Source organism: Oncorhynchus tshawytscha, linkage group LG02 (assembly GCF_018296145.1).
Source record: "Oncorhynchus tshawytscha isolate Ot180627B linkage group LG02, Otsh_v2.0, whole genome shotgun sequence".
In the NCBI taxonomy this organism is placed as follows: Eukaryota; Metazoa; Chordata; class Actinopteri; order Salmoniformes; family Salmonidae; genus Oncorhynchus; species Oncorhynchus tshawytscha.
Window position 1 is genome coordinate 55081942 of NC_056430.1, and position 24127 is coordinate 55106068.

Below are 24127 nucleotides of genomic sequence, written 5' to 3' on the forward strand. Positions count from 1 at the left end.
TGAACCCCTAATAAAGCATTACTCATTTCTCATTCCTAAATAGAGCTTGATAAGTCAAATAGCAGCCCTAACTAGTGTTCACTTACTTACTTGTCAAAATAGCATTCCATCTGTTATTTATGCATGTCAACCTGTTCCCCATCTTCCCAAATACTTTTTGTTCTGCCAATCCTGTTCAGGCAACGGGAGTTTGCACATGGTCTTGTTCAGGTGAAAAAGCCAGATCTTCCATCTTGATATTAAACAGACACAGCCAAGACACTTGGATATTTCTCAAGTAAGATTATTAACGACTTGCGTAAACATAAAAAATATTTACCTGGTTGTAACAGAGACCAGTTGGTTGTAATCTGGTTATATCATATCCCAGAAATGGTTTACAAACAAATTATGTCATTAAGACGTTCTGTGCCAAATATTGCCTGCTTGGAATACTACTGATCTGTTAACTTGAATTAACCCAGTGGTAAATTCACAGACCAGAAACGTTAATTATTTTCTTTAGTGTAAGTTACCCTCTGTCACCCTTTTTCATGAAAACCCTGCCAGGTTCTGCAGTTCTGCATAGATTTTCGAAAGGATGTGTGTACCTGCAGTGAAAGCACAAGTCCAAGTCACAAGTTAACATAGTTTATTTACATCTGTAAAGATCTCTTGCAGCCTCTAGAATGCAAGCAGAAGAATATGCACAGTCATTAAAAATAACAGTTTGATCTATTTGAGATCAGCATATAAATAAGACAACAGAAACATTGTGAAAAGACTGAGGAAGGAAGAACAGGGGCAGGATGGAGACTGGACAAGGAGTGATTTGAGAGTTCTGTAGCATACAGTATAAAAACGTAATTCCTTTCCTTAGCTAGTAGCATTCCTCAGTTTGACATGTTCTGTTCGTTTTGGACAGTTATAGAACAATTTTACAGGTCCTTGATTCCTGTATTAATTGTCTGGTGGTGTCATTTGGAGGTGTAGTGGCGTTCTGTGAGTTCTCAGTTTGAAGAGAGAGGCTCCCCCTCTCTGCTTAACAGTGGAGCTGTGAGTCTGTCCGTCTCATCTGTGGCCGGTGTTGCGGGTTTTGACGGCACCCTATGGTTTGAGTGTCTTCCTGTGGAGTCTGTGGTACTAAAACAGTTTCCAGTCGACAATCTTTTTTTTTCTCCCCGCTGACTGGACAAGAAAAGGAAAGCAGTATTAAGATGTGTCTGTGAACAGGGAGAGCACCAGAGCATGCTAAAACCAAAAAAAGAAAAACCTCTTGGCTGGATTACTGTCAAACCTCACATGTGGTTTTATTTTCCCTCAATTGCTTTTAAAGCTGAATAGCTAACATGAACTATTTCCCCCTTACTTCAGAGACAAACAAAAGGAGGAAAAATTCCAGCCCACAGCCAAGCGAGAATAGAGAGATCCATTGTCATCTTTACTTTCACATTAATGTTTCCATCAAACAAATATTTTAGTCATGTTGGACACATAAAGAATGTAAGAGTGGATTATTTTTTGTGTGTGCATCTTCCTGGTAAGACAGCACCAGTTTATGGAACTGAACAGCAAGAATTGACCGACAGTGCAATAATCATTTAGGTATGGTCTGGGAATTTACTCTGTGGGGGCATGCCCATCACCGGCCAGTCACTGCTGATTCTGGGGCCTGTAGGGTTAATAAAAACATATATATAATTGGAGTAAACAAATGGACAACAATACAGATACAGTTAGCTCAAAGTATTGGGATTTTTGTTTTTTGGGGGGACTCTGGATTTGAAATGCTACAATGACTGAGGTTAAAGTGCAGACTATCAGCTTTAATTTCGGGGTATTTTCATCCATATAGGGTGAACCATTTTGAAATATATAGCACTTTGTGTACCTAGTCCTCACATTTTATGGGACAAATTAAATTATTTGTATTAAAGTAGTTAAAGTTAAGTATTTTGTCCCATAGTCATAGCACACAAACTACATCAAACTTGTGACTACTAATTTGTTGGATGCATTTCCTGTTTGTTTTGGTTGTGTTTCAGATTATTTTCAACCCAATAGGAAAAAATGCTAAATAACGGATTGTGTCAGCTTGGAGTCTTATTTTATTGTAGAATAGAATATTTATAATTTCAATGGGTAGCAGTCAGACTAACTATTACATTAATTCTTTAAGTAATTCTCTTCCAATGTTGAGGCACAGAGGTGAGTTATAATTTTGTATTGAGCATACACCTCCATACACTGTGTGTGAATGTGTGTATATACAGTACCAGTCAAAAGTTTAGACACACCTACTCATTCAAGGGTTTTTCTTTATTTTTTACTATTTTCTACATTTAGGAATAATAGTGAAGACTTCAAAACTATAAAATAAGACATGGAATCATGTAACCAAAAAAAGTGTTAAACAAATCAAAATATATTTTAGATCCTTCGAAGTAGTCACACTTTGCCTTTGACGTCTTTGCACACTCATGGCATTCTCTCAACCAGCTTCACCTGGAATGCTTTTCCAACAGTCTTGAAGGAGTTCCCACATATGTGGAGCACTTGTTGGCTGCTTTTCCTTCACTCTGCGGTCCAACTCATCCCAAACCATCTCAATTGGGTTGAGGTCGGGTGATTGTGGAGGCCAGGTCATCTGATGCAGCACTCCATCACTCTCCTTCTTGGTCAAATAGCCCTTACACAGCCTGGAGGTTAATGAAGCTGCCAGTTGAGGACTTGTGAGGTGTCTGTTCTCAAACTAGACACTAACGTACTTTGTCCTCTTGCTCAGTTGTGCACCAGGGCCTCCCACTACTTCTACTGTGGTTAGGGCCAGTTTGCGCTGTTCTGTGAAGGGAGTAGTACACAGCATTGTACGTTTCTTGCCAATTTCTCGCATGGAATAGCCTGAGGAGTTCTAGAAGAAAGGACTTTGTTTCTGGCTATTTTGACCCTGTAATTGAACCCATAAATGCTGATGCTCAACTAGTCTAAAGAAGGCCAGTTAGCAGCTGTGCTAACATAATTGCAAAAGGGTTTTCTAATGATCAATTATCCTTTTAAAATGATCAACTTGGATTAGCTAACACAACGTTCCATTGGAACACAGGAGTGATGGTTGCTAATAATGGGCACCTGTACACCTACATTTGAAGTCAGAGGTTTACACACACTTAGGTTGGAGTCATTAAAAATCCCTTTTCAGCCTCCTGGGTGGCGCAGTGCCACTAGAGATTCTGGGTTTGAGTCCAGGCTCTGTCGCAGCCGGCTGCAACTGGGAGACCCATGGACCGGCACACAATTGGCCCAGCATCGTCCGTGTTAGGGAGGGTTTGGCCAGTAGGGATGTCCTTGTCTCATCGCGCACTAGTGACTCCTGTGGCGGGCCGGGCGCATGCACGCTGACGCCAGGTGTAATGTGTTTCCTCCGACACATTGGTGCGGCTGGCTTCCAGGTTGGATGGGCATTGTGTCGAGAAGCAGTGCAGCTTGGTTGGGTTGTGTTTCGGAGGACGCATGACTCTCGACCTTCGCCTCTCCCGAGTCCGTACGGGAGTTGCAGCAATGAGATGAGACAAGACTAACTACTACCAATTGGATACCACGAAATTGGGGAGAAAAAAAGGCGTGACATGTTTTTTATTTTAATCCAATCTAAAAAATACTTTTTTCAACCACTACACAAATTTCTTGTTAACAAACTATAGTTTTGGCAAGTCTGTTAGGACATCTACTTCGTGCAAGTCATTTTTCCAAAAAGTTTACATACACTAAGTTGACTGTGCCTTTAAACAGCTTGGTAAATTCCAGAAAATGATGGCATGGCTTTTTAGAAGCCTCTAATAGGCTAATTGACATAACTTGAGTCAATCAGAGGTGTACCTGTGGATGTTTTTCAAGGCCTACCTTCAAACTCAGTGCCTATTTGCTTGACATCATGGGAAAATCAAAAGAAATCAGCCAAGACCTCCACAAGTCTGGTTCATCCTTGGGAGCAATTTCCAAACGCCTGAAGGTACCACGTTCATCTGTACAAACAATAGTACGCATGTATAAACACCATCGGACCACGCAGGCATCATACCACTCAAGAAGGAGACGCGTTCTGTCTCCTAGAGATGAAGGTACTTTGGTGCAAAAAGTACAAATCAATCCCAGAACAACAGCAAAGGACCTTGTGAAGATGCTGGAACACCATCCCAACCATGAAGCATAGGGGTGGCATCATTATGTTGTGGGGGTGCTTTGCTGCTTGAGGGACTGGTGCACTTCACAAAATAGATGGCATCATCAGGGGGGAAAATTATGTGGATATATATGTCAGGAAGTTAAAACTTGGTCGCAAATTGGTCTTCCAAATGGACAATGACCCCAGACATTCTTCCAAAGTTGTGGCAACTTTTATTCTAACATTTCACATTCTTAAAATAAAATGGTGATCCTAACTGACCTAAGACAGGGAATTTTTACCAGGATTAAATGTCAGGAATTGTGAATCTGAGTTTAAATGTATTTGCCTAAGGTGTATGTAAACTTCCAAATTCAACTGTTTGTGGTAATCAGCCGTTTCCAGCTACAATAGTCATTAACAATGTCTACACTGTATTTCTGATCAATTTGATTTTATTTGAAATTAACAAAAAAATATATTTTCTTTCAAAAACAAGGACATTTCTAAGTGACCCCAAACTTTTGAACGGGAGTGTATATGTACTGTGTACGCTGGGAGTCAGGAAGGAAGTACAATAGTAAATAGAACATAGTAGAAAACAAGAAACACAAAGTGTATAGACATGAAACGGAGTCAATAACGCCTGAGGAAAGAACCAAGATATCGGGGAGGTAATAATAAGGAAGGTGATGGAGTTCAGGTGAGTGTCATGAGGCGCAGGTGCACGTAATGATGGTGGCAGGTGTGTGTAATGAGACAACTGGTGACGTCATTTTGAGGGGGGAGGGGGAGTAAACATGACAGTAAAAAACAATACCTTATTAACATAAGTATTCAGACCCTTTGCTACGAGACTCGAAATTGAGCTCAGGTGCATCCTGTTTCCATTGATCATCCTTGAGCCGTTTTTTTACAACTTGATTGTAGTCCACCTGTGGTAAATTTAATTGATTGGACATGATTTGGAAAGGAACATACCGGTCTACATAAGGCCCCACAGTTGACAGTGCATGTCAGAGCAAAAAAAAAAACAAGCCATGAGGTCGAAGGAATTGTTTTGTAGAGCTCCGTGACAGGAGTGTGTTGGGGCACAGATCTGGTGAAGGGTACCAAAACATTTCTGCAGCATTGAAGGTCCCAAAGAACACATTCTTTAAAAATAATAATTAATTGTTTTACTTTTCTTCCTTTTTCTTCCTAATTTTGTGGTATCCAAAATTGTCTCATCTCTGCAACTCCCATATGGACTCGGGAGAGGCGACGGTCGAGATTCATGCGTCCTCCGAAACATAACCCAACCAAGCCGCACTGCTTCTTGACACAATGCCCGCTTAACCCAGAAGCCAGCCACACCAATGTGTCCGGTACAACTGGCAACCTTGTCAGCGTGCATGCGCCCGGCACGCCACAGGAGTCGCTAGAGCGCGATGGGACAAGGACATTCCTGCCGGCCATACACTCACCTAACCCAGACGACGTTGAGCCAATCATGTGCTGCCCCATGGGTTTCCCAGTCATGGTCGGCTGCAACAGAGCTTGAACTCGAACCAGGATCTCTAGTGGCACAGCTAGCAACTGTGATGCAGTGCCTTAGACCACTGCGCCACTCGAGGCACCATCATCATTCTTAACCTGTTTACACGTGAATTCCACATTTTTCTAACTGTTGCCCCAGTGTGAGTTTTATGCAAGTGATGTCAGAATGCACTGTTCCAAAATGTGATTGTTATGCAACAGGACAGTTAACACACGCTGCCTGCTAATTATCTATAGCCTGTTTCAACAGGTCAATTTCAAATAATTTTCTAACAAGTTTCATTTTCAGTTTGATTTTAGGTGTGTTCCGCCTCATTAATTCACATAGAAGTACCCCATTTCAGTGTTGCGTACCATTTATGTTTGAGGCTTTTACTGAGCCGGACAAACTTCTCTCTTCGAGGAGAGCCCAAGCACTAAACCAATGTTTCTGCAGATCAGGTATGCAGACATTTGCTCAGTCTTGCACAAATTGGCACTTTTTCTAATTGGCGCTCGCATTGCCTGCCTTGTTGTTTTCCTTACAAATAATAACTTTGGGCATGTGTGCGTTCCTGTATATCGTGTTGTCATTTCTACTGTAGCACTCTGTCTTATAATGTATTTAAATGTTTTCAAGTACTGGTGACGAGTAATGCATTCCAATTATTGCATAGATTATAATGGACACCTATGATGTGTGTAAAATGCTTTTTTGAAGGTTCTACTGTTAATAATGAGCTAATTCTAAGCTATGTGTGACACCATGTTTGTTGATATTATACACTGCATTCTTGTTGTCATGTAAACATCTGTCAGACCAAAGATGTTATAATGAGGTGAAGGGTAAACTTCCGGAAGATGACTCAACCCCTTCAACATGCATTCAGCAAACAGACCAAACTCATCTGGTCTCTTATCTTTGGTTGACTTGAAAAGAAATGAAACATTGCGGCGCGCACAAACTACCCATCGTCAGATTACTTTAGATTTCTAAGAAGTGTTTAACTCAATTACTTTTATCAGTGGTGAGTTCACCCGCGATGTGATGAATTAGAAATAGTAATTGCTTTCAGCTAATTTATTTTGTGGTTTCTGACAGCCAAGAGTTATCGAAATATTATATGCTTGTGTTATGTCAATCTTTCCCCAGTTAGCACTAGGACTAATGTAGCCTACATTTTCCGGTTTGGATGATTGTGTATGCTGTAGTGACTTGTGTGAATGTCTGAACATTGCATCCAAAATCAAACTGGTTACATTCAGGGCATAACTTTGTAAGGACTGTGTTTGTGCAAAATGTTTCTGTGAAAGAAATGTGTGGCTAGCTCGAATACTGACACAACTATGAAATAACACATGGAATCATGTAGTAAGCAAAAAAGTGTTAAACAATTCTTCAAAGTAACCAATCTTTGCCTTGATGACAGCTTTGCTCCTTGGAATGTCACGGATTTGCTCATTCCGTGCACCAGTTTCGGTGTGTCCTGGTCTCTAGGAACTGTGTCATTAAGCACACCTGGTTCCCATATACTCCCCCGATTGTAATTGTATAAATGTGCCCGTTTGTTCACAATTGGGGTGTCAATTATTGTTCCAATGTCCGTTGGTCGTGTGAGAATCTGTGCTGTGTTTTGGCCTTCGTGCCGCGTGTATTGCGCAGATGATTACGGGTCTCGTCCCATGTGTTATCATTGTACACTTATTTGAGGTACTCCTCACTCTTTTTGTTTTGGTATCAACCCTGTGTTTTGTATAGTGTTTGTTTGGTCTACAAACATGGCATGCTGTAATTTGGGTCAATTAAAAAAACTATTACGTGCCTGTCTCTCGATCCCTTTATACCAACGTGACATGGAATGAGTAGGTGTGTCCAAACTTTTGACTGGTGTGTGTGCGTGTATTAACTCATACACACTTGTGACATACTTTTACCGTTTTTATGCTATCTAGAACTTAAAATGGTTATTCAGCTGTCCCATAGGAGAACCCTTTGAAGAACCCCGTTTGGTTCCAGGTAGAAGCCTTTACATAGAGGGTTCTACATGGAACCAAAAATGTTTTCTACTTCAGGGACAGCCAAAGAACCCTTTTGGAACCCTTTTTTCTAAGAGAGTGTGGATGGGCCTCTCTTAGTAGCTTGCTAGAAACAATGAAGGCTTTAAGAGAGTGGTTTAATGCCTTATTATATAAATATACTTGTTTTCCATTCCAAATAAAGTTTTTTTTTAAATTGCGCATGATTTGAAATAGGATTCTCCCTAGAGTCTGTTGAGCCCTGAATAAATATTTAAACTGTGATATCACCTTCCCGTAAATGGATAGGTGTTTCCCTCTCCAAGGTTTTGAGACTCTATTGCTAAGTTTTTGATAAAATATCATATTTGTAAGATCGCTAAACTTTTCTGAGATATGTACACCAAGTACATCATCTGCCCAGTTAATCAGGAGACCACATGGCAATTTAAAGTTTGAATCTTTTAGAGACCCAATCTGTAATATAGTAGTACACTTATCATAGTTGGGTTTTAGTTGAGAGAAACAGGAGAAATTATCCAGGTACTCAATGAGGTTCTTCAAGGTTGAAGATTGAGGACTCGAACTTGAATCATCGGCATACATTGATACTTTTGTCTCTAATCCTTTCATTTTGTGTTAGCTTTAACAATCTGTCACGCCCTGACCATATAGAGCCTTTCAATGTCTCTATTTGGTCAGGGTGTGATTTTGGGGTGGGCATTCTGTTTCGTTTTCTATGATTTGGTGTTTCTATGTTTTGGTTGGGTATGGTTCTCAATCAGGGACAGCTGTCGTTGTCTCTGATTGGGAACCATACTTGGGTAGCCCTTTTCCCCTCCTTTCTTTATGGTGGAAGTTGACTTTGTTTAGGGAACATAGCCTTTAGCTTCACGGTTTGTTTGTAGTGTTTGTTTTTTGTCGGCGTCGTCTTAAATAAAGAATATGTACGCTCACCACGCTGCACCTTGGTCCTCCTCCTTCAACAGCCGCGACAGAACTTCCCACCACAAAGGGACCAAGCAGCGTGGTCAGGACTCCTCGACATGGGAAGAGATTCTGGATGGGATATGACCCTGGAGGCAGGCTGGGGAGTATCGCTGTCCACGGGAGGAACTGGAAGTAGCTAAAGCTGAGAGGCGTCGTTATGAGGGAACACAGCTGGCAAGGAAGCCCGAGAGGCAGCCCCAAAAAATTGTTTTGGGGTGGCACACGGGGAGTGTGGCAGGGTCAGGTTGAAGACCTGAGCCAACTCCCCGTGCTTACCGTGGCGGGCATCGTACTGGTCAGGCACCGTGTTATGCGGTGGAGCGCACGGTGTCTCCAGTACGTGTTCTTAGCCCGGTGCGCTACATCCCAGCTCCCCGCATCTGCCGGGCTAGGGTGAGCATCCAGCCAGGACGGATTGTGCCAGCCCTGCTCTCCAGACCTCCAGTACGTCTCTACGGCCCAGGATATCCTGCGCCTGCTCTGCGCACTGTCTCCAGTGCTTCCTGTGCCCCGCACGTGTCGGGCCAAAGTCACCATCCAGCCAGGATGGGTTGTGCAGGCTCTTAGCTCGAGACCTCCAGTGCGCCTCCACGGCCCAGTGTATCCGGTTTCTCAGCCAAGGACAAGGCCTCCTGTATGTCTCCCCAGCCTGGTGAGTCCTGTGCCTCGGCCAAGAACTAATCCTCTCTGTATGTCTCCCCAGCCTGGTGAGTCCTGTGCCTACTCCGAGGCAGGCCTCCTGTGTGTCTCTCCACTCCACCGATGATCCATGGCACGGCGCCTCCAGTGATGATCCATGGCACGGGGCCCGCAGCGAGACGGCCTCCAGTCCGGGGCCCGCAGCGAGACGGCCTCCAGTCCGGGGCCCGCAGCGAGACGGCCTCCAGTCCGGGGCCCGCAGCAACGAGGGTGCCCAGTCCGGGGGCAGCGGCGAGGTCCCCCACACCAGAGGCGTCACCAAAGTGGTGTGAGCCAGAGGTGGAGCGGGGTCTGCATCCCGCACCTGAGCCGCCACCGCGGATGGATGCCCACCCAGACCCTCCCCTACAGGTTCAGGTTTTGCGTCCGGAGTCCACACCTTACGCTCTGACCGTAGAGAGCCTTTTAATGTCTCTATTTGGTTTGGTCAGGGTGTGATTTGGGGTGGGCACTCTGTGTTTCATTTTCTATGATTTGGTGTTTCTATGTTTTGGCCGGGTATGGTTCTCAATCATGGACAGCTGTCTATTGTTGTCTCTGATTGGGAACCATACTTAGGTAGCCCTTTTTTCCCTCATTTCTTGGTGGTGGAAGTTGACTTTGTTTAGGACACAGCCTTTCACGGTTTGTTTGTGTCGGCATCATCTTAAATAAAGAATATGTACGCTCACAACGCTGCAGCTTGGTCCTCCTCCAACAGCCGTGACACTGATCTAATGTTAACAGTTCAATAGCCATAATAAATAGGGTATGGTGACATAGGGAAACCTTGTTTTATGCTTCTTTACAATTCAAAGTTATCTGAGAAGTAACTATTATTTATTATTTTACATAAAGGAGTGTTGTATGCAACTTTGACCAATCTTATGAGAGATTCTCCTGAATTGAAAAAATCCTGGCTCTTGTAAACAGATTCTAGATGTACTGTGTCAAAGCTACAAAGATTATACCCGTTTTCCCTGCATTTTCAAAGTTTTCCATTATTACTAGTAAAAATAAATTACAATTCTATAGTGAGTCTATGAAACAATCTTCCTTTTAAGAATCCCTTCTGATCGTGATGAATACTGTCTGGTAATGGTTATAGATTTTGCCAATATTTGTCTCAACAATGAAGGGTGAATTTCCTCTAGGGTTAAATGGTAACAAAGTCATACTTTATGGGACTAATACTCAAAACTGAGGCAAAGGAACACACATGAAAAGACAGTGGTTCAACACAGTATGCCATCAGTACGGTGTGAAAAATCCAGCTAGGCTTCATTCATACAGTACATACGCTTTAGTTTTGAATAATAAGAACTGTAGCATTCACCTGTGCAACACACCAAGGCATTAATATATGCAGGTTTTAAACATTATTAGCCTTTCCTGTATGCGTATAGATGGAACAAAGTAGGCTTTGGGAAAACGCCCACTCCAAGAGAATTCAAACACGGGCCTTGAGGTCCCCAATATTAGTGTTCCCCCTACCATTACGTAGGTAGAGCAGGCCTGCCATGCTCTGTTGCCCTCTGCCTCAGAGTTTTTGATTTCAGTCCATTCACTCAGTCCCTGATTAGAGGGTAAGGATGAAAAATGAGCAGTGCTGTGGCTCACATACACTCTTAGAAAAAAAAGGTGCCATCCAGAACATAAAAGGGTTCTTCGGCTGTCCCCATAAGAACCATTTTTTGGTTCCAGGTAGAACCCTTTTCAAGGAGGCTTCCACCTGGAACCCAAAAGGGTTATCCTATGGGGACAGTTGAAGCACCCTTTTGGTGAGGTGATATACACTCAGTGGCCAGTTTATTAGGTACACAACCCCATTCAAAATGGCTATCTTCTACAGACAGTGAGTCACGTGGCTGTGGCTTGCAGACAGGCATCTAGGCATTCAGTTACTGTTCAACTGAACGTTGGAATGTGCAAAATAAGTGACCTAAGCGACTTTGAGAGTGGTACGATCATTGGTATCAAATACAACAACAAGTGTAAACCTTACCGTGAAATGCTTACTAACAAGCCCTTAACCAACAGTGCAGTTCAAGAGCCGATTCCAGTATCTCAGAAATAGCTGGTTACCTGGGCTTTTCACCGCACAATGTCTAGGGTTTACCGAGAATGGTGCGACAAACAGCAGCAGTGTCATTGTAGCTCGTTGATGAGAGGTCGACTGAGAATAGCAAGAATCATGCAAGCTAAAAGGCGGGCCACAAACAAGGCATAATGGTGCATTACAACAGTGGTGTGCATAACGACATATCGTAAAGCACAACTCTGCTATTGCAGCAGACAACCACACCAAGTTTCCACTCCTATCAGCTAAAAACAAGAAGAAGCGGCTCCAGTGGGCACGCGATCACGAACACTGGACAATTGAGGAGAGGAAAAACATTGCCTGGTTTGACGAATCACGGTTCCTGTTTTGTTATGCTGACTGCAGAGTCAGGCCCTATCCTTCCTGGTGTCAACGGTACAGGCTGGTTGGGGTAATGTTTTCCTGGCACAAGTTGTGTCCCTTGATACCAATTGAGCAATGTGTCCATGCCCCGAATAATTCAGACTGTTCTGGAGGCAAAAGGGGATCCGACCCAGGACTAGATGGGTTTACTGTCCGCTGAGTGTATGTTCTCATTTTATTTCAATGCAGGCTCAGATGTGAATATCTGCAGCCTACTGTATTAAAACGACCTTCCTCATGAGCCCGACTCAGTCTCCAATGCAAACCCTCTCTGTGAGCGTCAACTTATAAATAAATAAACACGTGTCGGTCGGAGGCAGCGTGACGAACCGGGGAAATTGGTGTCTGGCGCTGTGTTAATTTTGCTTGGGTCTCCTGGGCCTCACTCTGTGTTTGCTCAGAGGAGAAATGGGGAAATGTGATCACAGTGGAATCAGAAACAGATTCCTGACACTATGGTGTGTTTGTTTTCTGAAAGCCTTGCAATATCGCAGTGGCTGAGGAGGTCTAAACGCGAGAGAAGTTGAGCCATTTAACCTTGAACACCAGATTAGAGAAAACAATTGGGATAATTTCCCTCATTTTGATAGCTTTTACCAACTGTTTCAAGTTCAATGTGAGTAATTTCCCACTAGATATCTGTAACTGACATTTTAGCTTAGAGCCAAGACAGATTTGTTGTTAACATTTACTACAGTACATAGGTGATTTGGTCAATTTAATCTGGGATGGTCCTGTTGCATAACAGGTTTTCAAGTGAGTAATGTACGTATCCATACATCTACAGAATTCTCAGAGAAACAAAACTGATTGAAATCTGCAAACAGTCTATATTTCACTGAATATTGTGCTACAATATTCATGTTTTGGTACTCACAGTTGCTCTTGGAAATATACCAAGAAAAAGGCTTTCGGATGGACATCCAAGTCAAGTCCTTGTATCTACTCAACATAGAAGACCGCAATTGCTTACTCGATCTACTTAGCTAGCAAGCTACCCAGACGTTATCCATGTGAGTGCTCTAGCATTTATTAATGTTCCTACATTCAAGTCAATAAAGCACTTTACCATCATTTATATAATGATTGACTAGCTGCCATGCTATTTGGACCAGGCTGTCTTTCAAAAGCACAGCTATGAATGTGCATCAGAGTAGTTCTGTTCTGACCTATTGTCTCATACAAATGCCCGGTGGCCATGCACATTTCAAGTAATTAGTGTTAATCGAAGGTTTCTTTGCTTCACTTGAGTATTTCGACATTCAGAACAACTTGCCTTTTATTGCAGGTTGGAGTCCATTTCTGATAGGTGGTTGTTTTCCTGTGAAATGACGTGAGGAGAAATGTGAGGGAATTGAATGTAATATCATGCAATAGAACTTATGGTTGAGCAAACATTAGTTCAGACAGCGTGTGATGCCAGTACAATACCGTGCTAAAGCCAAAACACACACAAATGTCATATGTGACCTCAAATACCTTCACCCGCATCCATACTGCCTTCACGCACGGCCACACAAAGGTACATACGCACGGCCACACAAACACACTAACCCCCACCCTTGTAAATATGCTTGCACATGCACACACACCCCACATCAATACAGGCTTCAAGCACACATTCTTGCAAGCACAAACACACAATCTGACCATGTCGTCATCTTCACACTCATTCTGTGTGACGTCCTCCTCCCCGTCCTCCACATCACTGTTATGGGGCTCGTCTACCAGCTCCTCTGTGTCTGAGCATGACTCGTCCTGAAACGCCTCACTCTTGTTGTCCTCTGACTTCCGTAGCTCTACACACACACACACACACACACACACACACACACACACACACACACACACACACACACACACACACACACACACACACACACACACACACACACACACACACACACACACACACACACACACACACACACACACACACACACACACACACACACACACGGCTCTACATTTACATGGTTTTACTTTAAAAAGGGTAAGAGCACAACATCTTGAAACACAAGAAAATATATATTTTTTAAATCGATTGAGATATAGCCTATGAGATTTCCAGCTACTTCTGAAGTACATGTTGTGCCCTATAAACAAATATGTAATCATGTAAATACATTTGTTTATTATTAAAAGCTAAAATGTTGATACAAATCCCTCATTTATGGAATATTAGGTTTCTATATTATATAAAAGTACAATTTTCCTTTCTAGAGAACACATCATATTGAAAATTGTACACTCTTTAAGTGTCACGTTTGTGATGACAACATTCTAGAGATCTGTCATTCGTTCATTGCTATGATTATTGCTCTCCTGAAGAAGCTATCCCTTTTACTTTCTGTGCCCCCAAATGTTTGAATATACTGGTAAAGTTAGCTGGTTCTTTGTTAGCTAGCTGATGAGGAAACAAACATGACTGAATAGATTTCTTTCTGTCACACTGGTGCTGCTGGTCCATTCACAATTCACCTGTGGGAACATGGTGGCTCTTAACACCAGAAAACAGAAAGAGCTGGTCACTACTATAAGAGATTGTTCGTGAGGAGATTACACCTCTATCCTCAACTTGCAATTAAAATCGGTAAATTAATCACCCGCATTGCTCACTTCTAAAGTGGATGCCTATTCAACTAAAGTGGAAAGTCTGGAGAATGTGGCCAATGCGACAGAGGTGCGACTCCATTTCTCAAGCGGTTGAGTGGCATGGTATCTTGGAAAAAGCCCACCCCATACCTATCAAACCAAATGACTCCACATCCATGCTTTTTCCGTCGTATGCTCCCGGACATACAAGAGTGCAATAAATGCTTTGAGTTAAATGCTTTCCATTTATGTCCCTGTCCCTTTTCTGTGTGCATGAGCAACAGTGCAATCTCTGTGCAGCAACATCTGCATGTCACAAACTCGTCACTCTTTTCTACCCAAACTGTGCCATCCCTTCCAGACTCCTGTCTCACCGTGGCAGTTGATCACTGTCTGTTTGCTCTGTCCTGGTTCTGCTGCGGCGAGGCTCAAAGTCAACATGAGATTCACACGAAGACTCCTAATTAGCAACGTCAATTTCAAGCTCAATCCGTCCGTCCGATCCTCCATCCAACTCCAACTAATCTAAATTCTGAGTCCATTTGTTTGGGTTAGGTTGGGAATAGGTGTGAAAACTGGTTAAAAAAAAGGCTCTAAATAATTTTCTGTTTGTGATTTAAAAATTCGGACAAATGAGCAGTGTAAAATACAAACATTTAGTAAAAGTCAGGGAAAGAACAGGACATAGCTGATTTTTTAAAAGTTACAAAATCAAACGTCAGTGGCCGTGTTAACTAGTTTGCTAGATTGAAACTGCTGGAGGAAACTAATGTTCTGAGTTGAGTTCACCTTAGCTAGCTAAGTGGACTGTAGCTAGGTAACAAAAAAAAGAACTAGCTATATAATTGCTAGCTATATTTTAAAGACTAGTTACTGACTTTTGAATACTTTTTGTCGAACTACTTCGTTCCCCTGCCTGTTTATTGACGCATTGGAGACCGAAAAAGTTGGCAATATAGCTAAATGCCCCTCCGGATTTGACCACAAATAGGCTTTTTTTAAAATATAATTTGGCTGATTAGGCTTGTGCACATTTACCTGAGTTTCATTAGTTAGCTAAGTTACTGACTGACTTGCGTAATTCTTATTCATGTTCTTGTTGCATTTCAGATGGAGAGGGAGTTGGATCACAAAAAGGAGCATGCTGCAGACAGACCAGGGCCCGTATTCACAAAGCATATCAGAGTAGCAATACTGATTTAGGATCAGTTTGGCATTTTAAGATCACAATGAATATTATTACATTGACAAGGGGAGCTGGTCCTAGATCACTATTCCTAGTCTGAAGACACTTTGTGAATACGGGCCCTGGAATAAAGCTCTTGCCCAATACCTTGCACAGCAGTCGTTTCATCATAGGATGCTAGAGGTTTTAGTTGATGCTTATGAACTGAATTTAAGTGAATTTCCATCCAGTTGGTGACAGAATATTCTGAATCTGCATAAAAACAACATGCATATTTTCCTACCAGTGGTTTCCATTAAATGTACTTGTTGCAGATAAATGGCTGTACGTGATGAAGTATTGTATATAAAATATGTTTTGCAGTTAAATTCCCATGTACCAAATAAAAAATACAAGTTAAATGGGTTTACATTGCATTTTCAACTCTACTGATGGTTTTCTCAAATGTGTTTGTATTATATAGCTAGTATGCAAACTTTGGTATTGGCACATGTGCACTAGCCCAGGTGTTCCCAAACTTTTTCACTCGGTGCCCCCTTCCAGCATTGGAACATCTTTATGCCACATCTATTTCTAAGGGCACCAGCACTGATCATGACACTGTTCACACCCTTCTTGTTGGTGGAGAGAATTTTGCATGTTTAAAGCTTATTTCCTGCAATTCTAGAGTAACACTACTCTAGTCAACCTCGAGCTAGAGTGCAAATAGAGCCTACATGATGAGATTATTATTATTATGGACAAAAGAGCAAGATTATTTGTGTTTGTCAAACGACAGTCGAGCTTCAATCATCATGTCACCAGAATATGACCCTCGATATTTATTGAAAAGGAGCATTCAAGCTCATTATCTTGCACATTCACCACCCTGTGGGTTCATCATATATTTCATCTGTAACCTAAAACTGCATGCTTTCCCGATGAGTCGTAGTGGGAGACCACACAACATGTCATCGCGTGACTCCAAGTTTACTGCGATATGAGGGTTATTATATCCAGTGGCGATTTTAGCTTGTAAATGTTGGTGGGGAAAACTCCCCAATTTTTCTTTAGATGCATGCCAGCAAAACCACAACACAACACTAAACAATACATTAATTTCACTATAACGGTGACAAGTGGTGCCCACAAACTGTTAGGGCCTACATAAAGCTGTCCCAACAGCAGAGCTTTATTTTCAGCACCATAGAGTGAATCCTCACCACTGCTACATCTGGCTATCAGTCTTGATTCTTGAGTCTTGACTGGCAGCGAAACAGTTAATTCAGACTAATTTACTGCTTTTTTAAAAAACATAGCTGAGTTGCTTAAACAAATGTGGTTTTACTGACAATTGAGATATACAAACTATAGCATACGGGGACAACAAGCAGATAAGAGGCAATCCATAATTTCGGTTAAGACATTACTGAGCGAGCTAGATCGGACGTAGTCAATCTAAATATTTGTTCAGCACTTTTGAAATGTACAGCAACAGAATTCAGAACATGGGTGGTTCTTACAGTATTCTCCCTATAGGTGGCATATAAGCAGACAATGAAATCTCTTACAATATTTGATGATTACATTTCTCTAAAAACAGAATATATGCTATATGTGAACGAACAAGTCAAAACAATTATGAGGGGGAAAGGGACCAAATTATTAGGGTGAGGCACATGGGCTACTAAAAGTGTATTACACAACATACACTTAGTATTACGTTCTTAGCTACAGTATACATATCTCCCTGGCATATTACAGCATTTATGCAGCAGCATACAAAAATTTTTTGTGTAGGGCTCACATGAAAAAGCGGCGGTCTTTCGTGGTTAAATTTTGTTGTCAAACTTTGTCATCAAAGTCTGGCATTCTCTGGATTTATGGTGCATTCAAGACAACTGGGAACTTGGTAAAAGAAAAAGTGATTGGTGGCAGGTAGCCTAGTGGTTGGTGTTGGGCCAGTAATCAAAAGGTTGCAGGATCGAATCCCTGAGCTGACAAGGTAAAAATCTGTCGTTCTACCCCTGAGCAAGGCAGTTAACCCACTGTTCTCCAGGTGCCGAAGACGTGGATGTTGATTTAAGGCAGCCCCCCACACCTCTGATTCAGAGGGGTTGGGTTAAATGCGGAAGACACACTTCAGTTGAAGGCATTCAGTTGTACAACTGACTAGGTATCCCCCTTTCCCTTCAGGTCAGAGCTCTAGAAAGATCCGACTTGGATGACTGTTCAAAACGTATTTTCTCAGTCGGAGCTTGTGTTTTTGTTTCCAGTTGTTTTGAACATGACATAATTCATGCTGGATTCACAGCATGGCCAATGTATTCAACCTTTTCTGACCCATGGCATTTTAATGTTTCTCATTTTAAACTTGGAATAGAGACCCTTAAACCCAGACATGGACCACACACCCACTCCACTGAGTATCAGGCTAGTGATTGCTTTGCAATGCTTGCAGTTAGCCACTGTCACGGATTCAAGCTGCCTGACTGAATACTGGGGCCTTCAGTGCTAACAGAAGCAAGGACCTTACCTGGGAGCAACAGCAACAGTTTCTCTCACAGCCATTCTGTCAACATGTATTGTATATAACCACTCAAATTCATACAAAGTACTAGAGGCAAAAGCCCAGACTTATATTCACTTTGTCCATTTGACCCATTCTTAAATCTTGACTGGAATAATATATACAGTATGTTTTAGTTTACACGCCTGTGTGATGTGTCTGGTGTAAATTAATGGAAAGGAATTCACCCTGGACATGGGAATGTCACTGATGTTAGACCTTTTCAATCACAAGCTCTAAGTGATATCTTGATGTTGAAGTTAGCACAGAAGTAAAAAATAAAAAGAGCCTAACGTGGCAAACATGCTTTGAAAAAGTTGTTTGTAATCTAACAATTGAGTTAAATATATAAAAAATTTAAATGATTTGTTTATACAAAACTTTATTGCATTGGTCATCCCCAAAATGTGGCCATTTAAAGGGTTAGTTGCATCCTTCCTCAGGGAACTGTCTGCGGATAGCTGACAACAGGGTGGCAGGTGTTTTGATGCACTGCTCTAGAGTACTATAGCCCAGCAGACTCACCTGGGGATAGGGGCATGGACACATGCTAGTTCTTTATAAAAGTCTGGGATACTTTTACAGAGATGAGAGAGCATGCGTTTGAGTGAGTATATTAAATCCAATCAGTGGCCCTGGATAATATGCTGTGCAATCACACAGGAAGAATGCCATAGTGAAGAAATGTCCCTTTTTGAGGACCCCGTCTTTCAAAGATATTTTGTAAAAATCCAAATAACTTCACAGATCTTTATTGTAAAGGGTTTAAACACTGTTTCCCATGCTTGTTCAATGAACCATAAACAATTAATGAACATGCACCTGTGGAACGGTCATTAAGACACTAACAGCTTACAGACGGTACGCAATTAAGGTCACAGTTATGAAAACTTAGGACACTAGAGGCCTTTCTACTGACTCTGAAAAACAAAGAAAGATGCCCAGGGTCCCTGCTCATCTGCGTGAAATTGCCTTAGGCATGCTGCAAGGAGGCATGAGGACTGCAGATGTGGCCAGGGCAATAAATTGCAATGTCCATACTGTGATATGCATAGACAGCGCTACAGGATGGACAGCTGATCGTCCTCGCAGTGGCAGACCACGTGTAACAACACCTGCACAGGATCGGTACATCCGAACATCACACCTGCTGGATAGGTACAGGATGGCCAGGAATGCACACCAGGAACGCACAATCCCTCCATCAGTGCTCAGACTGTCCGCAATAGGCTGAGAGAGGCTGGACTGAGGGCTTGTAGGCCTGTTGTAAGGCAGGTCCTCACCAGACATCACCGGCAACAATGTTGCCTATGGGCACAAACCCACCGTTGCTGGACCAGACAGGACTGGCAAAAAGTGCTCTTCAATGACTAGTCACGGTTTTGTCGGATTCGCGTTTATCGTTGAAGGAATGAGCATTACACCGAGGCCTGTACTCTGGAGCGGGGTCGAGTTGGAGGTGGAGGGTCCGTCATGGTCTGGGGCCGTGTGTCACAGCATCGTCGGACTGAGCTTGTTGTGATTGCAGGCAATCTCAACGCTGTAGTACCCTCAACCCTCAAGGCTCAACCTGAAAGGACCCTCCATCAGGAAAATGCCACCATACTGCTTGTTCTGTGAGTGATTTCCTGCAAGACAGGAATGTCAGTGTTCTGCCATAGCCAGCGAAGAGCCCGGATCTCAATCCCATTGAGCAGATCTCAATCCCATTGAGCACATCTGGGACCTCTTGGATCGGAGGGTGTGGGCTAGGGCCATTCCCCCCAGAAATGTCCAGGAACTTGCAGGTGCCTTGGTGGAAGAGTGGGGTAACATCTCACAGCCAGAACTGGCAAATCTAGTGCAGTATATGAGGAGATGCACTGCAGAACTTCATGTAGCTGGTGGCCACACCAGATACTGACTAACTTTGATTTTGACCCTTACCACCCCTTTGTTCAGGGACACATTATTCCATTTCTGTTAGTCACATGTCTGTGGAACTTGTTCAGTCTGTCTCAGTTGTTGAATCTTGTTATATCCAGGATTTCACAGGTTTATGGTGTATAGGGCCTTTGTGCTCTTGTAATAGTATCATGCAATGGCTGCAGATCAATGTCTTCCATTGTGGAATGGTGGCATCTACACAACATGACCAAAAGTATGTGGACACTTGCTTGTTGAATGTCTCATTCCAAAATTCATATGGAATTGGTCCCCCCTTTGCTGCTATAACAGCCTCCACTCTTCTGGGAAGGCTTTCCACTAGATGTTTGAACATTGCTGAAGGGACTTGCTTCCATTCAGCCACAAAGATTAGTGAGATCGGGCACTGTTGTGGGGCAATTAGGCCAGGCTCGCTGTCGGTGTCCCAATTCATCCCAAAGGTGTTCGATGGGGTTGAGGTCAGGGCTCTGTGCAGGCCAGTCAAGTTCTTCCATACTGATCGACAAACGATTTCTGTATGGACCTTGCTTTGTGCACAGGGGCATTGTCATGCTGAAACAGAAAAGTTGGAAGCACAGAATTGTCTAGTATGTCATTGTATGCTGATTGTCCTTCATTGGGAATCATGAAAAACAGCCCCAGACCATTATTCCTCTACCAAACTTTACCGTTGGCACTACGTAGTCGAGCAGGTAGCGTTCTCCTGGCATCCACCAAATCCAGGTTAGTCCATCATACTTCCAGATGGTGAAGCGTGATTCATCACTCCGGAGAACACGTCCAATGGTGGCGAGTTTTACACCAGTCCTGCTGCGGCTTGGCATTGCGGCTGCTCGGTCATGGAAACCCAGTTCATGAAGCTCACGACGAACAGTTTGTGCTGACGTTGCTTCCAAAGGCAGTTTGGAACTTGGTAGTGAGTGTTGCAACCAAGGACAGATGATTTTTATGAGCAAAATGCTTCAGCAGTTGGCAGTCCCATTCTGTCAGCTTGTGTGGCTTACCACTTCGCAGCAGGGCCGTTGTTGCTCCTAGACATTTCCACTTCACAATACCACCACTTACAGTTGACCGGGGTAGCTCTAGCAGGGCAGAAATTTGAAGAACTCACTTGTTGGAAAGGTGGCATCCTATGAAAGTGTCATGTTTAAAGTCACTGAGCTCTTCAGTAAGGCCATTCCACTAGCAATGTTTGTCTATGGAGTTTGCATGGCTGTGTGCTCAAGTTTATACAACTTTCAGCCATAGCCAAATCCACTAATTTGAAGAGGTGTCCACATACCTTTGTCTAGATAGTGTAGCCAGCAGGCTCCAAGAAATCAGATGACAAACCTGCAGACATTAACAAAAGAAAATGGTTCCTGCATTTAGAGTTCATGTATCAGTTTGCCTATTTCATGATTCATGTCTGTAAATTACAACAATAGAGTTGATAAAAAAAAAATCATGACATGCCATTCCAAGTGAATTATATTATGGCACCACGTCTCATCTTACTAACAATTGCTACCTCAACTTATTGACAATGACAACATCATGCTCCTCCTTCTTGTACAGTAGTTTGCTAGCTGTTTAACTTAGTTGCCTGTGATTGTTGATACCAAACTGGCTCATGGTGATGTCGGAAAGATTTGCCTAGGTAACTAGCTAAGCGACAACCTTAAGTATCTACTCTATTTCTTAACCTTTCTAGCGCAGGGGTTCCCCTCGACAACATTCCGCTGAAAAGGCAGTGCGCGAAATTCAAAATCTACCCATCATGTTAATCTACCCATTGTGTCCGATTTCAAAGGCTTTACAGCTAAAGCACAACATATGATTATGTTAGATCACCGCCAAGTCGAAAAAAATACAGCCATTTTTCCAGCCAAAGATAGGCGTCACAAAAAGCAGAAATATAGATAAAATTAATCACTAACCTTTGATGATCAGATGACACTCATAGGACATCATATTACACAATACATGTATGTTTTGTTCGATAATGTGCATATTTATATCCAAAAATCTCAGTTTACATTGGCGCCTTACGTGCAGTAATGTTTTGATTCCAAAACATCCAGTGATTTTGCAGAAATACTCATAATAAACATTGATAAAAGATACAAGTGTTATTCACAGAATTAAAGATAGACTTCTCCTTTATGCAACCGCTGTGTCAGATTTCAAAAAAACTTTACGGAAAAAGCATAATCTGAGAACGGCGCTCAGAACCCAAAACAGCCAGAGGAATATCCGCCATTTTGGAATCAACAAAGTTAGAAACACCATAAATAATCACTTACCTTTGATGATTGTCATCAGAAGGCACTCCCAGGAATCCCAGTTCGACAATAAATGACAGATTTGTTCAATAAAGTTCCATCATTTATGTCCAAATAGCCACTTGTTAGCGTGTTCAGCCCAGTAATCCATCTTCATGAGGCGCAGGCACTTCATCCAGACAAAAACTCGAAAAGTTCCGTTACAGTCCTTTAGAAACATGTCAAACGATGTATGTAATCAATCTTTATTTTTAACATAAAACATCAATAATGTTCTAACCGGAGAATTCCTTTGTCTTCAGAAAAGCACTGGAATGCGAGAACTCTGTCGGGAGCGCGCGTCATGAGACCAAGGCTCTCTGCCAGACCACTGACTCAAAGAGGTCTCATGAGCCCCTCCTTTATAGTAGAATCCCCATTCAAGTTTCAAAAGACGGTTGACATCTAGTGGAAGCCGTAGGAAGTGCAACCTCATCCATATCTCAATGTGTATTCGGTAGGCCAAGCTTTGAAAAACTACAAACCTCAGATGTCCCACTTCCTGGTTGGATTTTTCTCAGGTTTTCGACCTGCCATATGAGTTCTATTATACTCACAGACATTATTCAAACAGTTTTAGAAACTTCAGAGTGTTTTCTATCCAATACTAATAATAGCATCTGGGACAGAGTAGGAGGCAGTTCACTCTGGGCACGCTATTCATCCAAAAGTGAAAATGCTGCCCCCTATCCCAAAAAGGTTTTAAGTAGGCTACACCTCTGAGTTACATCTGTAGGCTATAGTTAACTAGCTAATGGGATCTATCTAACATGCATTGCTTCTGACACATGCCACGATCCTTCATGCTTTAGATCTGACAGATATGGCGCCGAAGGGAATGGCTGCCATTTTACGGGGTCCAAATCAATTGTGCTTTGTCAGGTTTTTTTGCACATAATGTTGCTGCTACCATCTCTTATGACACAAAATCACTTCTGGACATCAGAAACACCGATTACTAACCTCAAACTGGACAAAGATTTTCTCTTTAATGAGTCCAATGCAAAGTGTATACTGCTTTCTCGGGAACAGGCCCAAATCCGTCATTTGTGTGAAGACGGAAATTAAAGGGGGTGGAGGTCGGGCTGCTTTCTGAGAATTTGTAGGCGAGTTTGTAAACTTCCACTACCATGTGTCAGAAGCAATGCATTGACCAATGTGCAATCATTGGAAAACAAAATGGATGATATATGATCAAGACTATCCAACCAACGGGACATTAAAAACTGTAATATCTTATGTTTCACCAGGTCATGGCGACCCGGATATTATAGAGCTGGTGGGATTTTCCATGCATCGGCAGGACAGAGAAGCTACGTCTGGTAAGACGAGGGGTGGGGGTGTGTCTGTCAATAACAGCTGCTGCGCGATGTCTAATATTAAATATGAGACCTGGGATGAGTGTCTGCAGGAGGCCAGAAGGAGCTTTCCGTGGAGTCTTGTTTTGAGCACAAAAAGTGCATGCGGTGACGAAGGCAGAGACGTCAGGGACCATTGTGGGCCACCAGAAACGTTGAAGGAAAGCTAGTGTACGACAGGACCCTGGATGACAGGTCAGCCTGGAGGAATGAGCCCATTCCAGAACTTCGGACTGAACTGGGTTAGGGACAAACAGACGGTTAGCCGGGACCCTTCAGATCCAGGTTGGGAGCGTTGCACCTCACGAACCAGGTTCTCAATACCCCAATCCACAGTGGCAGCAAGGCATGAGGTAGGGAGAATGGTTTTGGCAGTAGAGGGTGTGGCAGAGGAACTGTATAGG

The 24127-nt window shown here is 42.7% G+C and overlaps 1 protein-coding gene across 1 annotated transcript in view; it reads right to left on the reverse strand.

Annotated features, from left to right (window-relative positions):
• Positions 1-616: 616 nt before the first annotated feature.
• raly (RALY heterogeneous nuclear ribonucleoprotein) overlaps positions 617-24127 on the reverse strand; it is a 161156-nt gene continuing 137645 nt past the window's right edge. Inside the window, exons 9-11 of the mRNA XM_024444889.2 lie at positions 13458-13606; positions 13084-13128; positions 617-1167 (exon numbers count right to left, since the gene is read on the reverse strand). Of these exons, the coding sequence (XP_024300657.1) occupies positions 13087-13128; positions 13458-13606 (191 nt within the window). The 3' untranslated portion in view covers positions 617-1167; positions 13084-13086. The remainder of the gene's footprint in view (positions 1168-13083; positions 13129-13457; positions 13607-24127) is intronic.